Below are 15,335 nucleotides of genomic sequence, written 5' to 3'. Positions count from 1 at the left end.
AGAGACGCGACGGCCCACTTCCGCTCTGTCACGTGCCCCGCCCTTGTCCCACCCCCGATGGGTTGTGTCCAATGAGGGCGTTCTTCGGTCCGGTTTCTGCTCACCGCTCCAACCTGATAGGCTGAGGCTGCGGCGGTAGCAGGAAAGCGAGGTCGGGTTGTGAGGGGCTCGCACCTAGGTCAACTCATCGGCGAGACGCGCAGGTAGAACGGTCCGGACGAGCAGGAGCATGGAAGGTGGGAGGAGGGGCGACCGGCCAAGATGGTGCTACGGAAATCCAGGGCTGGGTCCCAAAGGTCCCTAAGGCGGGTTGCCACTGCCTGTGGTGCAAACAGTTAAGTGCTCACTATTAACCGAAAGGTTGGTGGTTGGAACCCAACCAGAGGCGCCTCGGGAGGCAGGCCTGGCGATCTGCTTCCGAAAGGTCACAGCCTTGAATACCCTCTGGAGCAATTCTACTGTGCATCCTTGGGGTTTGCTGTGAGTCGGAATCCGCTCGGCAGCAACTGACAACACGGGCGTCTAGGCTCACGCGCCTCCATGGTCATGACAACTCAGACTCTGTGAGATCCTCTCCGAGACTCGACCTCCTCACTTTTAGGATCAGCGTCTCGCCCCCTAGTCTTTTTTTTTTTTTTTTTTTCTTTTCCCACCTCTCTTTTTGTCTGTTCTTGTATTATTGTATGGAGGTTGCCCAGGAAAAGAACTGAACCGCCAGGCTGCCCACACCTGGTTGCTGGAAGTCATCTGACTTCCTTTGGTCTGGTGCTCCTCTGCCAGGTCCACACTCTGGCACTGGCCTTGTGGGCGCCAATTCCATGGGCACAGACACCCTGCAGGGAAGCCTTCTCCCATGATGCCCAGCCCTGCGCTAGGTCACCCCAGTGTTGGCTGACCCTATTCACAGCAGTCCTGTGAGCCAGGCCTGGCACTGTGCCCATTTTACACAGCTGGTTGAAGGGAGTTGAGTCAGTTTCCAGCACAAAGTGACTCCAGATGAGAGGCACATAACCAAAACGTGGCTCTGCTAGAACAAGTCTTCTGATTTCCCTTCCTTGGTTCCTACCTGTCCCTGAAGAATGTCCTTAAATGGTATTCAGACCCTTTAAGATCTGGACCCTAAGGATTGTACCCTCCCCTTCAGACTACAGCCTGGCCACTCTGCATCAAAGCCCGCCCCTCCGTTCACCTGGCTAGCTCCTCGGGGCAGGTGTCTTCCTGGTATCCCAGGCCCTGTAGGTGCCTCTTCTGCTCTCACAGGCCCAGGTGCTTCCCCATGCTGTAGTGCTGCCAGTACTATGCCTACTCCACTGGCCTTTTTAGATTCACTGATTTCAAAAATGCTTGCTCAACCTGTCCTGGCCAGGCCCTGTCCCGGGGCGGGGGACGACAGGGACAGCTGATAGTGCCTGCTCCATGCAGTTAAGGGTAGACAACAAAGAAGTGAATAAATCACAGATGGTGTCGAGCAGAGGCATTGTCTCATCTGTATTGGGTCCCTGTGCCAGGAATGCCAGGAACAAGTGGTCAGTGCGGGTGCAACTGCAGCCCTGTATGGACAGGCCACTGCGTATACCTGTCCCTCCAAGTCTGTGGCACAGCCGTGAACCCCATCCCATAGATGCCAGGAGTGTGGAGGTGGGGAGAGGGTCCTAACACTCAGCAATATCAAACTGGCTGCAAAAACCTACAAAATGCATTCCTTGCACAGCTGGGGTAACTTGCATGCACTCTTAAACACAAAGCTGGTGCGTTTCCAGAAGTGTCCCTGTGACCAGGCAAGGTTCAGGGCTCCTCCCCACAGCTCCAGTTCCCACTGTCCTTTTGTGGTTATCAAAGCACCCATCACACAGCATTGTCAAACTGGGTCAGGTTAATTTTTGCATTCCCTTTAGGTGCTGGGCACAAACTGGGACGTCCAAAAGTGTGGGAGGAAGAGGTAGGAAGAAGGAAAGGGCGAGCAGGGAAGAACAGAAGGAAGAAGGGCAGAAGGCCCTCCCAAAAGAGAGGCCCACAGGAATCTGTGTACTGCCCTCCCCTCTCCCCAGACACCACCTCCCTGAGAGAAATCCCTGCCAGCATCTGCAGACAGGGCCAGCTTTACGGGCTGAGGTGTGGGAAGGAGAGTGGGTGCGCGAACATGGGAGTCACAGAGAAAGTCGGCTACAGCGCCCAGGGCAGCTCGAAGTCTTGCGGCTCCAACGGGCTGCAGTGAGTGGCCTCCACGTTCTTGAGGTGCCTGCGAGCCAGAAACAGCGCGAGCTGCCGGCGTCGCCGCGTGCTAAGGCCCTGGCCCACTAGCCAGGGAAAGGCGAGCCCGTGCGGCCCCCAGGTCTCCTCGTTCTCCAGCTCTTCCTCGCAGCGCGCGCGGTAGGAGCGCAGCAACTCCAGGCACCACTGATCATCCACGCGGTACCGTGCATAGAAGGCGGCCTCCTGCGCCAGGCTGCTGGCGCGCAGCCAGCGTACTACGACCGCGCGGCCCTCGCGCGCCATCACAGCCGGGTAGCGGTGCTGCAACAGACGCAGCAGCAGCTCGTTGCCGCGGTTGCCCTCCACGTCGCCGGGCGGCAGGGGGCGCAGGGAGCCCGAGGTGCTGACTACGTCGTCCTGCGTGCGCCGGAGGAGCAGCACTGGCCCCGGGTAGCGGCACAGCTGCTCCGCCACGTTGAGGTTGAAGTGCTCGCGCACGGTACGCACCACCAGCCCCTTCCAGCTGTGGGGCATGACCTTCAGCGCCAACGGCACCAGGTCGTCAAAGGTGGCGTCGAGCACCAGCGCGCCCAGCTCTGGGTACGTCATGGTGGCCCAGGTGGCCGTGAAGCCGCCTATGGACCAGCCGTAGACCACCACATGCGCAGGCGTGAAGTGCAGGCGATGCAGCGCGTACTTGACCACTACGTCCATGGCGTTGGCGTCGTGCTGTGGAAACGGCGCTCCCGTGCTGCCCCCGAAGCCTGGGTGGTTCCAGCCTAGGACCGAGTAGCCAGCCTCGAGCGGCGCCGACAGACAGCCCATCTCGTAGAAGCCAGCGTTGCCTTCGCAGCAAATAACGAGGCGCAGGCCGCGGCCGTGGCTGCCCGGGTTCTGGCGGCGGTCCATGAACATGGTGTCGATCTCGTTACCATCACAGGCGACGAGCTTGGCGCGTCGGCCTTGGTAGCGCTCCACTAGGCGCGCCTGGCCCTGCTGCAGCAGCGGCAGCAGCGCGCGGGTCATCAGGGACATGGAGCCGGGGTACACCAGCCAGCGGCCCAGCGAGTGGGCCAGCGCGTAACTGGCGAGCTGGCTGGGCAGCTCGCGGATCTGCTGCAGGAGGCACTGTGCCTGGCTGCGCGCAGCGTGCAGCGGCCGCCCTGGCGTGTCCTCGCCCAACGCCGCGCCCTGCAGCAGCCATACGCCCGCCGCAGCTGCGGCGCACGTCAATGCTCGGTGCCCGCTGCCGCCCCCGCCAGTGGCGCACTCTTCATCCCAGCGGAAGTCCACCGGCCAGCCGCGGAAATTGTAGGTGTAGTTGGAGGTCAGGTAGATCTTGAACACGTGCACCAACGCCTTCACGAAGCAGATGACACACATGGGCCCCGAGGCTACGGGGCGCTGCACACAAGCCCCCACACCCAGTTGCCAGGCCTGGGTCTCCGCGGGAGGCCCAGGCCCGGCCCAGAGAGCGGCTGCAGGGGCAAACACCGCTCAGGGCTGGCGTAGGGCACGCCTCCTCAAGGCTCGGCCCTCGTGGCCTTTGTGACCTGTGCCTTCCATGGGCGACGGGGTAGGGTGGGGTGGCGGGATCCAGGCGAGCAGGCCAGCTTTGTGAGTCACTGTTGCTGGGGGAAGAGGCCTGCTGGACCCCAAGTTCTGCCCCTCCCCCAAGACCCTGCGGCGGCCACACCCTCCCTGGGCTCTACCTGATCCGCCTCCCATCAACCTCCAGCCCTACGCCCCTGCCTTGAGCAGCACCCACCTCCTTCCTCCTTAAGTGGGAGGCAGATCAGTAGGCAGGTCAGAAACGGACAGCTGGGACCTCCGCCTGGGTGGAGGGCTTACCCTTCCACTGGGTAAGAAGGGGAGCCTGAAGCAGGAAAAAGCTGCTTTGGGGTTCAGGTTGTTGAGAGTTTACAAAGAATACCCTGGACACCCCAAGTGGGCTGGGGCACCAGCTTCCCTGCACATAGGTGGCTGTGCCCCTCTGACCTCCACCCCACCCCTATGCTGGGGAGCAGCACCAGGGACTCAGACCCTGTGGCATCATCCCGGGGAGGGGGGGGCGCCAGGGTCTTGGCCTGGCCAGGGTCCCCAAGCTGAACTCAGGTCTGCTGCCCTCACCTTCTACACTTTCCTTCCCAAGAAAGGGGGTGAGCACAAGATGGAAACCCCCGTCTTTCCTGGATCCGCTTTTCTCTGCGCCAGTAGCGGCAATGACCTTCTCCAGGTGGGTCCTGCCTGGTCAGGGTTCCTCTTTTTCAGACCCTGGTCCAAAGCCCCCTCCCACCTAAACCACCCTGCAAGCTACACCTTCCTCTTTTCTGGAGGGCCATGGCTGGTTCTCCCATTTCTTCTGCACAGCAAAGCTCAAACCCAGTGAAGGTGAAGGGGACACCGCCACATTCCTGAAGGGAGAGCACCAGGGGAGGCCGGACTTAGAGGGCTCCCTCAATAGCTGCCCCAGACCTGAAACTTGTAAATGTTAATACCACGTGTCTTAGGCTGAGTTCCCTAGAGAAGCAAAACCAGGGAAGCACATATATATATAGACAGATTTATACCGAGATTTATGTCAAGGAAATGTCTATACGATTGTAGAGGGTGGAAAGTCCCAAGTCCGTGGGTCAGGTGTCAGGTTGGAGGCATCTTCATGTGGTTGCAGAAGCTGATGATCCCAACATCAACAGGTAAGACAGCAGGCTGTTGGCTCAAGTCCCAAGAACCAGAGATGAAATGATGACAAGCCAGATACAGGATCCAGAGCAGAGCAAAAGCTAGCAAGCTTTGCCAGAAATTTCATATATGTTGGATGTGGGCCGCACCCCCAAGGAAGCTAACCGCCTGCCGTCTTAGTCACCTAGTGCTGCTGTAACAGAAGTTCCACAAGTGGATGGCTTTAACAGAGAAAAATTTATTTTCTCTTCTAGTAAGCTAGAAGTCCAAATTCAGGGTGTCAACTCCATTATTTTCGTACAGCCTAGTAAACTAGAAGTCCAAATTCGGGCATCAGCTCCAAGGGAAGGCTATCTCTCTCTGTTGGCTCTTGAGGAAGGTCCTTGTCATCAGTCTTCCCCTGGACTAGGAGCTTCTCTGTGCAGGAACCCTGGGTACAAAGGACGCACTTTGCTCCTGGCACTGCTTTTGGTGGTATGAGGTCCCGCCTCTCTGCTCATTTCCTTTTCCTTTTTATCACTTGAGAGAGAATAGGTGGTGCAGACCACACCCCAGGGAAACTCCCTTTACATTGGATGGGGGATGTGACCTGGCTAAAGGTGTTACAATCCCACCCTAATTCTCTTTAACGTAAAATTACAATCGCAAATGGAGGACAACCACACAATACTGGGAATCATGGCCTCACCAAGTTGACACATATATTTGGGGGATACAATTCAATCCAAGACAGCTGCTCATAGCAGAGCTCATCTTGGAGGTGAATACATTATATCAGATCTCATCATGGAGATGATTACATCATTACATAACTGCCAAACTGCATCATAACTGCCAAACCACTGAGAACCATGGCCCAGCCAAGCTGACACACAGCCATAACCTTGTCAACTTGGCACCTGTACACATCTCCTTAAGCTGTACATAACTTCTAAATAAAGACAATTATAAAGTCATACTTGGCACCCAACATGATACAACTAACACAAGTACAACCGAAAACACACTACCCTGTTTTTATATTTTATAAATAAATAAAACAAGAATATATATATTTTTCAACAAACAGAAATTTATTTCTTCACAGTAAAGTAGGCTAAAAGTCCAAATTCAGGGTGTCATCTCCAGGGGAAGACTTTCTCTCTCTGTCGGGCTTCTCATCAATTTTCCCCTGGACTAGGAAATTCTCCTTGCAGGGACCCCGGGACCAAGGACGCGCTCTGTTCCCCACACTGCTTTCTTGGTGGTATGAGGTTCCCCCCACCCGCCCCACTTGCTTCCCTTTCCATTTTTTTTTTAAATTTTTATTATGCTTTAAGTAAAAAAAAAAAAAAAATCTGATGCACACATACAAGGAAGAAATACTCAATAATTACAGTTCTCATTTCTGCAGCCGCTCACGTGGTTATAACTGGTATTTAGAGCTACCTTCTTCCACCACCCATTTCACATTCCCTTTACCCTCAACAAGCTGGTCACTTGCCTGGTGGGCCTGAGGGGTCTGGACAATTAGTTGTCATGTCGGAATTGGGTTGCTGTAGTTTTCCATTGGCTTTAATCACAGGGCATGGTAGTACTAAGAAACACCCTAAGGGATCCCCTGAATTCCAGACCTTACCTCCATTATGTAATATCAATCCGATTTCCTCTTGGTAATCAGGATCAATTACACTAGCCACTATGGTAACTTCCTTTTTAGCCCACTGATCCAGAGGCTTAAGGAGCCCAAAGTGGCCAAGTGGCATTCTTAACTTCCAGTTCAATGGAATCAGTGATGTGTCTCCAGGTGGGAGCATTCCTCCTTTAGAACTAAGGCCTCTAGAACTGCAGAGCATAGAGTCACTGTGACAGGAAGCAAAAAAAAATAAATTTTTTTTTCATTAAACAATTGTTTTATTAGGTGCCTTGACATGGACAAGTGTACTAAATAATCACAAAGCATATCACAAAACTCACATACTCTCTCTGTGCCTGGAGTCTATGTTCTTGAAATATCAATTTCCTGGAGGATGGCCTTTGAGAAATGTTAAGTTGGCCTCTTACCTCCAGCCACTTCTTTCTCTGCCTTACCACACAGAGGCTAATTCTACATGGGATAATTGAATCAAATCAGAACTAAAAGTTCAAACCAGCAGTAAATCTCAATCTATGGTTTGTGAGGAGGCAAAAATTTTGCAAGTGGGTCACTAGGGGTAATAGTGAGTGGTACCACTTCCATTTCCACCCCTTGATTCCTGGACCCATTAATCCTGGCTATGGGAGAAACAGCATCGTATATTGGAGCTGGTTTAGAGCATATGCAGTCTCCTGGAGAACATTTCCCCAACCCTGCAAGGTGCTGTAATTGTGTCTTTAGAAGGCCATTCCATTGTTCTATCAAGCAGGTGCTTCAGGATGATGGGGAACATGGTTAGACTAGTGAATTCCATGAGCATGAGCCCATTGCCACACTTCATTTGCTACAAAGTGAGTCCTTTGATCCGAGGCGATGCTGTGTGGGATACCAGGATGGTGGATAAGGCATTCTTTAAGTCCATGGATGGTAGCTCTGGCAGAAGCATTGCATTTAGGGGAGGCAAATCCATATCCAGAGTAAGTGTCTATTCCAGTAAGAACAAAATGCTGCCCTTTCCATGATGGAAGTAGTTCAATGTAACCAACCTGCCACCATGTTGCTGGCTGACCACCTCAAGGAATGGTGCCATATCAGGGACTTGGTATTGTTCTCTGCTGCTGGCAGATTGGGCACTCAGCAGTGGCTGTAACCAAGTTGGCCTTGGTGAGTGGAAGTCCATGTTGCTGAGCCCATGAATAACCTCCATCCCTGCCGCCTTGGCCACTTTTTTCATGAGCTCGTTGGGCAATGACAGGAGCGGCTAGGGAAAGAAGATGACAGGTTTCCAAAGAAGGCATCATCCTATTCACTTGATTGTTAAAATCCTCCTCTCCTGAGGTCACCCTTTGATGAGCATTCACATGAGACACAAATATCTTCACTTCTTTGGCCCACTCAGAGAGGCCTATCCACATGTCTTCCCCATAGTTGCTTGTCTCCAATTTTCCAATCATGTTCCTTCCAAGTCCTTGACCATCCAGCCAAACCATTGGCCACAGCCCATGCATCAGTATACATTCACACATCTGTCCATTTCCCCTTCCAAGAACTGTGAACAACCAGGTACACTGCTTCAAGTTCTGCGCATTGGGAGGACTTCCCTTCACCGCTGTCCTTCAGGGAGGTCCCAGAAAGGAGCCGTACTGCTGCCACTGTCCACTTTCGAGTGGTGTCTGCATATGGCACAGAACTATCTGTAAACCAGGCACAAGTTTTCTTAGTCAACTGATCATAAGGAACTCCCCACGAGGTCATAGGTGCAGATTGGGAGAGGGCAGGTAATGTGACAGAAATGGTGACCATGAGCATTTGGGCCACTTCCTCATGCAACTTGTGTCTTCAGGTCCTACTCAGGCCCGATCCCGTGTATACCACTTCCACTTAATGATGGAGTGCTGCTGTGACATCTGACTTTATGGCTCTGTGGGTCAGACAACATCCAGCTTATGATGGGCAGCTCAGGCTGTGTTTTAGTCATCTAGTGCTGTTATAACAGAAATACCACAAATGGATGGCTTTGACAAAGAGAAGCTTATTCTCTCATGGTCCAGAAGGGTAGAAGACCAAATTCAGGGCACTGGCTCCAAGGGAAGGCTTTCTCTCTCTGTTGGCTCTGGAGGAAGGTCCTTGTCATCGGTCTTTCCTTGCTCTGGGAGCATCTCAGCGCAGGAACCTAGGTTCAAAGGATGCAGTCTGCTCCCGGCACTGCTTTCTTGGTGGTATGAGGTCCCCCTGTCTCTCTGCTCACTTCTCTCTTTTATATCTCAAAAGAGATTGGCTTAAGACACTACCAATCTTGTAGACCTCAGCGGTGTAATTGCTACTAGTCCATTGTATTACGTCGTACTGATAGGATTTACAACATATAAGGAACTCACATCAGAAGATGAAATGGTAGACAATCATACAATCATACAAGGGAATTATGACCTAGCCAAGTTGACAGATATTTTTGGAGGACACATTTCAATCCATGACAGGCCACGTGGTGATTTGCTGGCCCACGGTTAAGCGTTCAGTCTCTACCAGGGTCCAGTAACAAGCCAAAAGCTATTTTTCTAAAGGAGAATAGTTATCTGCGGAAGATGGCAGGGTTTCTCTCCAAAATCCTAAGGGTCTGTGCAGTGATTCACCAATAGGGGCCTGTCAAACTTCAAACACCATCCCTATCTGCCACTGACATTTCAAGCACCATTGAATCAGCCAGATCACATGGCTCAAGTGGCAGAGCAGCTCGCATGGCAGCTTGAACCTGTTGCAGAGCCTTTTCTTGTTCTGGGCTCCACTCAAAATGAGAAGCTTTTCCAGTCACTTGATAAATAGGCCTGAGTGGCACACCCAAATGAAAGATACATTGCTTCCAAAATCCAAAGCGGCCCACCAGGCATTGTGCCTCCTTTTTAGTTATGGGAGGGGCCAGATGCAATAACTTCCCCACTTTAGAAGGCATATCTTGACATGCTCCACACCACTGGCCCCCTAAAAATTTCACTATGAAAGATGCCTTAATTTTTGGAGGATTAATTTCCCACCCTCTAGCCTACGAAAGTTTTATCAATGAGTCCAAAATTATTGACACTTTCTTACTTTTTTTTACTAGGTCCAACCACCACAATGTCATCAATGTAACGGACCAGTGTAACATCTTGTGGAAAGGAAAGGTGATTGAAGTCCTTGTGGACTAAATTAGGACAGGGCTGGAGAGCTTACACACCCCTGAGGGAGGACGGTGAAGCCGCACTGCTGGTCTTGCCCGCTGAACGCAGACTGCTTCTGGTGGTCCTTCCAAACGGTTGTGGAGAACAAGGCGTTAGTCGGATCGACAGCTGCGCACCAGGCGCAGGGGATGCGCCATGTGCTCACCCAACGAAACCGCATCTGAAGCAGCAGCTGCGGGGGGGTCACCGTCTGGCTCAGCTTCCCTGACTCGCTGTCATTCCCCAGGATCCACCATCTTTTCTTCACGTGGGCCAAGCAGGCAAGCCTAGTGGGAAGCGGCAGAGGTCGCCACCCTTGCATCCTTCAAGTTCTTGGCGGTGGCAGTAATCGCTGCAACCCCTTCAGGAATGTGATTTTCCTTTTGGTTTACTATTTTCCCAGGTAGGGGCAGTTTTAATGGCTTCCATGTGGCTTTTCCTACCATGATAGCCCTTACTGCCTTTGTCAGGGATCCAATGTGGGGGCTTGTCAGTTGCTGCGTCTATCTGTTCCAATGATGCATTCCAGAACTGGGGAAATCACTACAGAATGGGTTTGGGGACCCACTGGACCTACTATGAAACAGACATGAGCCAAGACTCCATTAATAACCTGACGTCCATATACCCCACTCTGACTGGTGGGCCACAGTAGTGTTTTGGGTCTCTTGGGATTCATGTCAGTTCAGAGCCTGTATCCAGTAAGTGCTGAAAAGTCTGATTATTTCCTTTTCCCCAGTGAGCAGTCATTCTGGTAAAAGGCCATAGATCCCTTTGGGGAAGGCTGAGAGAAAGATTAATGGTATAAATTTTTGGCAGTGTAGTGGGGACCTTCCTCAGGAGGACCCGGCCTCACCTTCATTTAAGGGATTGTGAGTCTTTAAACTTGCTCAAGTCTAGGAATTGATCGAGGGGTTGTGACTCTCTATTCTGGTGATTTGAGTTAGACTGCTGCTTACTTGACCTAGAATTCTTCAACTTGTACAGATTAAGTAGACATTTAGTAGATTTCCTATCTGTTTCACTCCTAGGGGCACTGTAACTAAGTAGCCAATGGCATAAATCCATACAAGTCAGACTATTCTGATTACTGCTTTGACTCTGCTGTCCATTGCAGTAACCGTGTCTACCTTGTCTTTATCTATCGAGTGCCACCACTTCGCCCCTACCACCACGGGGTCAATTCAGACCTGTCATAGTTAGGTGTCTTAACTTAGTTAGGCTAGCTCCCACTGTCAAATCTGACTTACATAAAATAGCAACCGCAGCAGTCTTCAACGATGCTGGGACCCCCTTCACAAATTTCTTCCTCACTATTGTGGTAAAGGAAACCCTGGTGGGGTAGTGGGTAAGAGCTACGCCTGCTAATGAAAAGGTTGGCAGTTCAAATCCACCAGGTGCTCCTTGGAAACCCTATGGGGCAGTTCTACTCTGTCCTTTAGGGTCACCACTATGAGTCTGAATCGACTCGATGGCAACGGGTTTGGTTTTGGTTTTATTGTGGTAAAAGGGTGTGTCCTCTGGGGACTTCATGTGTGAGTCTGTAAGTCTACCCTGATAAATCCACTTTAACATGCCAATTTCCCTAATCTCTTAAGCTGAAACATTGAATGAAGAATCTGTGCTTAGTGGGACCATATCAATAAACTCAGACTGATCCAACTTTATGTTCCTTGCGTCATTATCTCACACCCTTAACAGTCAGCCATTCCCACACATATCCTCGAGTTTCTGTTTATACATCTTAGAAAAGTTAAGCAGTTCTTTTGGAGTGTAGCGTACTTTCCTCCTCAGTCACACTTTGTATTTCACCTTTAGGGCTTGCTGGGACTTAAGTCTAGTTATAGGTCTAGAAGCAAAAATGCATGGTGGGGATGTGTCCTGAAAACGTTCAGCAATGCCTTATAAGGCATCTGCCTCAGGTGATGACTCAGATGTTGGCCCAGGCTGCTGGTTCAAGTGCCAAGAACCGGAGGTCAGATGATGACAAGCCAGATGCAGGATCCAGAGCAGAGCAAAAGCCAGCAAGCTTTGCCAGAAAGTTCATATATATTGCATACAGGCCACACCCCCAAGGAAACTCCCTTTCAACTGATGGGCTGCTCATAGAGGATCTCATCACGGAGGTGATTACATCATTACATAACTGCCAAACCACTGAGGATTATGACCCAACCAAGTTGACGCACATCCTTAGCCATCACACCAGAGAAATTGTCAAACTCTGCCAGACCCTCCAAGCCCAAGGGCCAGGCCTGCTGAGACCCAGCCTTCTGGGAGTTCTGCTCTCCTGTTCCACATGTTTGAGTGTGGGGCAATGTCAAGTCCCACCAACCCCCACCAAGTTTGGGAATCAAGTTTGGGGAGTGGCTGTCTTAGAGGCTGGGGGACGGGAGGGTAGTCGAGAGGATCAGAGGACAATGATCAAGTAGCAGAGTGAGTGAGTTGCTGAGGTTGACTGCTCCAACCCCAGGGTTGCCAGATAAAATACAGGACACTCAGTTAAATTTGAATTTCAGATAAGCAACAAATACTTTTTAAACGTATTTTTAAATTGCCGTTGAAAGTATACACAGCAAAACACACCAATTCAACAATCTGTACAAGTAGAATTCAGTGATGTTGATTAAATTCTTCCAGTTGTGCAACCATACTCACTCTCCTTTTCCAAATTGTTCCTCCCCCATTAACATCGACTCACTGCCCCCTAAGCTTCCTACCTGACCTTGTGAGTTACTGTTGTCAATTTGATTCCATATAGATAGATCTTCAAAAGAGCACAATGTTCAAAGCAAATATTCTTTAGTAAATAAGGGAACTTATTTTTGGTTTAAGGAATACTTCAGGGAATATTTTTGGTTTAAGGTTTAAAGATTATCTCAGGGCAACAGTTACAGGAGTTCATCCAGCCTCTATGGCTCCGGAAAGCGTGGATTCCATGAGAATTTGGAATCCGTTCCATATTTTCCCCCTTTGATCAGGATTCTTCTATAGTATCTTAACAGGAAATACTTTTTACAATATAAGTATATCCGAAATATTGCATGCGGCATTCTTGTATTAAGAACGTACTATTCCTTTGAAATTAAAATTTAGCTGGATGTTCTTTTTTTTTTTTTAATTGTGCTTTAGGTGAACGTTTACAGCTCAAGTTAGTTTCTCATACAAAAATTTATACACACATTGTTATGTGACCCTAGTTGCTATCCCTACAATGTGACTGCACATTCCTTCCTTCTACCCTGGATTTCCTGTGTGCATTCAACCAGCTCCTATCCCTTTCTGCCTTCTCGTCTTCACCTCTGGAGAGGAGCTGCCCATTTAGTCTCGTGTATCTACTTGAATTAAGAAGCACACTCTTAACGAGTATCATTTTAGTCTTATAGTCCAGTCTAGTCTTTGCCTGAAGAGTTGGCTTTGGGAATGGTTTTTAGTTCTGGGTTAACAGAGTCCAGGGGCCATGTCTTCTGGGGTTCCTCCAGTCTCAGTCAGACCATTAAGTCTGGTCTTTTTACTAGAATTTGAGCTCTGTACCCCACTTTTTTTCCTGCTCCGTCAGGGAGTCTCTGTTGTGTTCCCTGTCAGGGTGGTCATTGGTTGTAGCCGTGGTTTACTTTTTGTTTGTGTGTTGGTTGGTTGTTTTTACTTTTGGTAAATCTAGCAACCCTATCCCCAGTTACTACCCCCATACCAGCCAGCTGAGGTTGAGGTTTTCCTTATTATCCAGGTTTTATCCCAGATCGGGCTGCTCTTCTCATTGGGCTGCTCCTGAAGGCCAGTCGGGTGTCTCAAGATCCACTGGTCCACCTGGTCAAGGGTCCCCCAGTTCTCCTGGTCAAGGACCCACCCAATCTTCCTGGTCAAGAGTCCTCCCCAAATCTGCCCGGACAGGGGCACCCACAGTCCACCTGGCCAAGGGTCCCTGCAGTCCACCTGGTCAGAAGTCCCCTCCAAATCTGCCTGGTCAAGGGCCTGCCCATCCTCTCTCTCATATGGCCATCTCACCACTGTGTCCTGGGGCTGGCAGTGGGACAGAACCACTTGGAGGGCCCACAGGGTAGGATACCTATGATCCAGTGATGGATGGAACTGTTCGTGGGGGTCAGTGGTCAGCGTCCTCTTGAAATGTTCCCCATAGCCACTGAGGGGTGAGGAAGCCAGTGCAGTTAGGGGTAGAGATGGAGACCTCGGGGGAACTTACTCTTCAGGTATCTTTCACAAACTCTGATGTTACTCTGCCCTAGGTGTAGGGGGTGCAGACCCAAAGGTCCTAGGTTCATTTTTGTGTGAGACCATAGGAGTAAGCCCCAACAGAGCAGAGGGTCTTATGTGGGGCCAAGGCCCTGCTTCTCCATGGGCAACAAGGCAGTGGTGGCAATGGTACCTAGAGGGCCCCCATTTTATCTCCACCCTGACACAAAGCAGGCATAATAGCAGGCGGTGGGAGGAGGTGGATGCAGCCAGGGGTGACAGGCCACATTGTGTTTTCATCCCCCAAGGACAGGTCCTGCGGCAGACCAGCCTCTCCCCCCCCCCCCCCCACCCCGCCATCTGTTCTGAGATGAGTGTTTGGAAATGGAGGGTTTTCCTCAACCCACCTCCCCTGGTCTGGCACAAAACCCTGCCTCCCCGGGGCAAGCAGGAAGCCTAGGAAGAAGGAGGGGAGAGCGGAGAGCCTAGATGGATTCTGAGGGGCAGAGGTCAGCAGGCTGGAGCTACTGGCCCCTTGGGGCTCCAGGCCTCACCCTGGGTCTGGCTTGGCCCCTGACCCCACCGGCCTTGCCTGCCCCCAACCCCGGGAGCCCAAGCGCCCTAGAACCAGGGCTCTGCTGTGAGACAGGAAGGCATGTGACAGGAAAGCAGCCCTCCCCCATCCCTTTGCCAGAAGAGCCCCCAGACTGGACCAGCTGCAGCAGTGGTGACCTCTCGTGCCCCCCTCCCCATCTGCTCAGGGAAGTGAGCAACAGGGTGGGGCCGGGGCGGTGTCCCTCTTATCAGCCCCCGAGTGCCAGCCAGGACAGACATCTGAGTGTCCAGCCCACCTCCTTGGTCCCATGTGACCCCTGCACCTCCCCACAGGGCTCCACTCCCCCACTGAGGCTCTCCCTCAGGCTTGGGCTCTGCCTGCCTCCCTGGAGGCCCTGATTTATGCTGCAGGAGCCGAAGCAGGGAGCCAAGCTTGGAGAGGAAGGAAGGGAGAGAGAGAAAACCAGTCCCAGAGGCGAGTTGGGCCGGGGCCTGGCAGGGTCGCCTAGCAGGGAGCAGACCACAGCCGCCTGGGCTCTGGGAGCGGTGCCCAGCCCAGGGAAAGCTGAAGCCGCCTGGCCAGAGGGGCGCTGAGTTTGCACAAATGCCTCTGCTCAGGAAATAGGGTGCAGAGAAGGTGGGGGGTCAGAGCCCACGGACAGGCAGGGGAGGCTTTCCGGCGGATGCAGGGTCAGAAGAGGCAGAAATGGCCAGGACAGCTGCTGAACATCTGGAATTGGAGCTTTACCCAGAGCCCTCAAGGACAGTGGGGTCGGTAGGGGAGCTTATGCCCATGTCCCCTCCTTCCTGCTCCCCATGGGACCTGTCCTCCAGCACAGAGACCCCACCCCTCAGTGCTGGGTGAGGAGATGCCCCTGATGCCCCTCCCCAGAGCACCCCCA

General features: G+C 51.9%; 1 protein-coding gene across 1 annotated transcript; it reads right to left on the bottom strand.

Moving 5' to 3' along the window:
• Positions 1 to 633: 633 nt before the first annotated feature.
• On the bottom strand, positions 634 to 5,318 carry ABHD16B (abhydrolase domain containing 16B). Its single transcript, XM_003421779.4, has one exon. The coding sequence runs from the start codon at positions 3,574 to 3,576 to the stop codon at positions 2,164 to 2,166; it is 1,413 nt and encodes a 470-aa protein (XP_003421827.1). The 5' UTR covers positions 3,577 to 5,318; the 3' UTR covers positions 634 to 2,163.
• Positions 5,319 to 15,335: the final 10,017 nt, after the last annotated feature.

This window comes from Loxodonta africana, chromosome 24 (genome assembly GCF_030014295.1).
Source record: "Loxodonta africana isolate mLoxAfr1 chromosome 24, mLoxAfr1.hap2, whole genome shotgun sequence".
Classification (NCBI taxonomy): Eukaryota; Metazoa; Chordata; class Mammalia; order Proboscidea; family Elephantidae; genus Loxodonta; species Loxodonta africana.
This window is presented reverse-complemented; position numbering and strand designations above follow the sequence as displayed.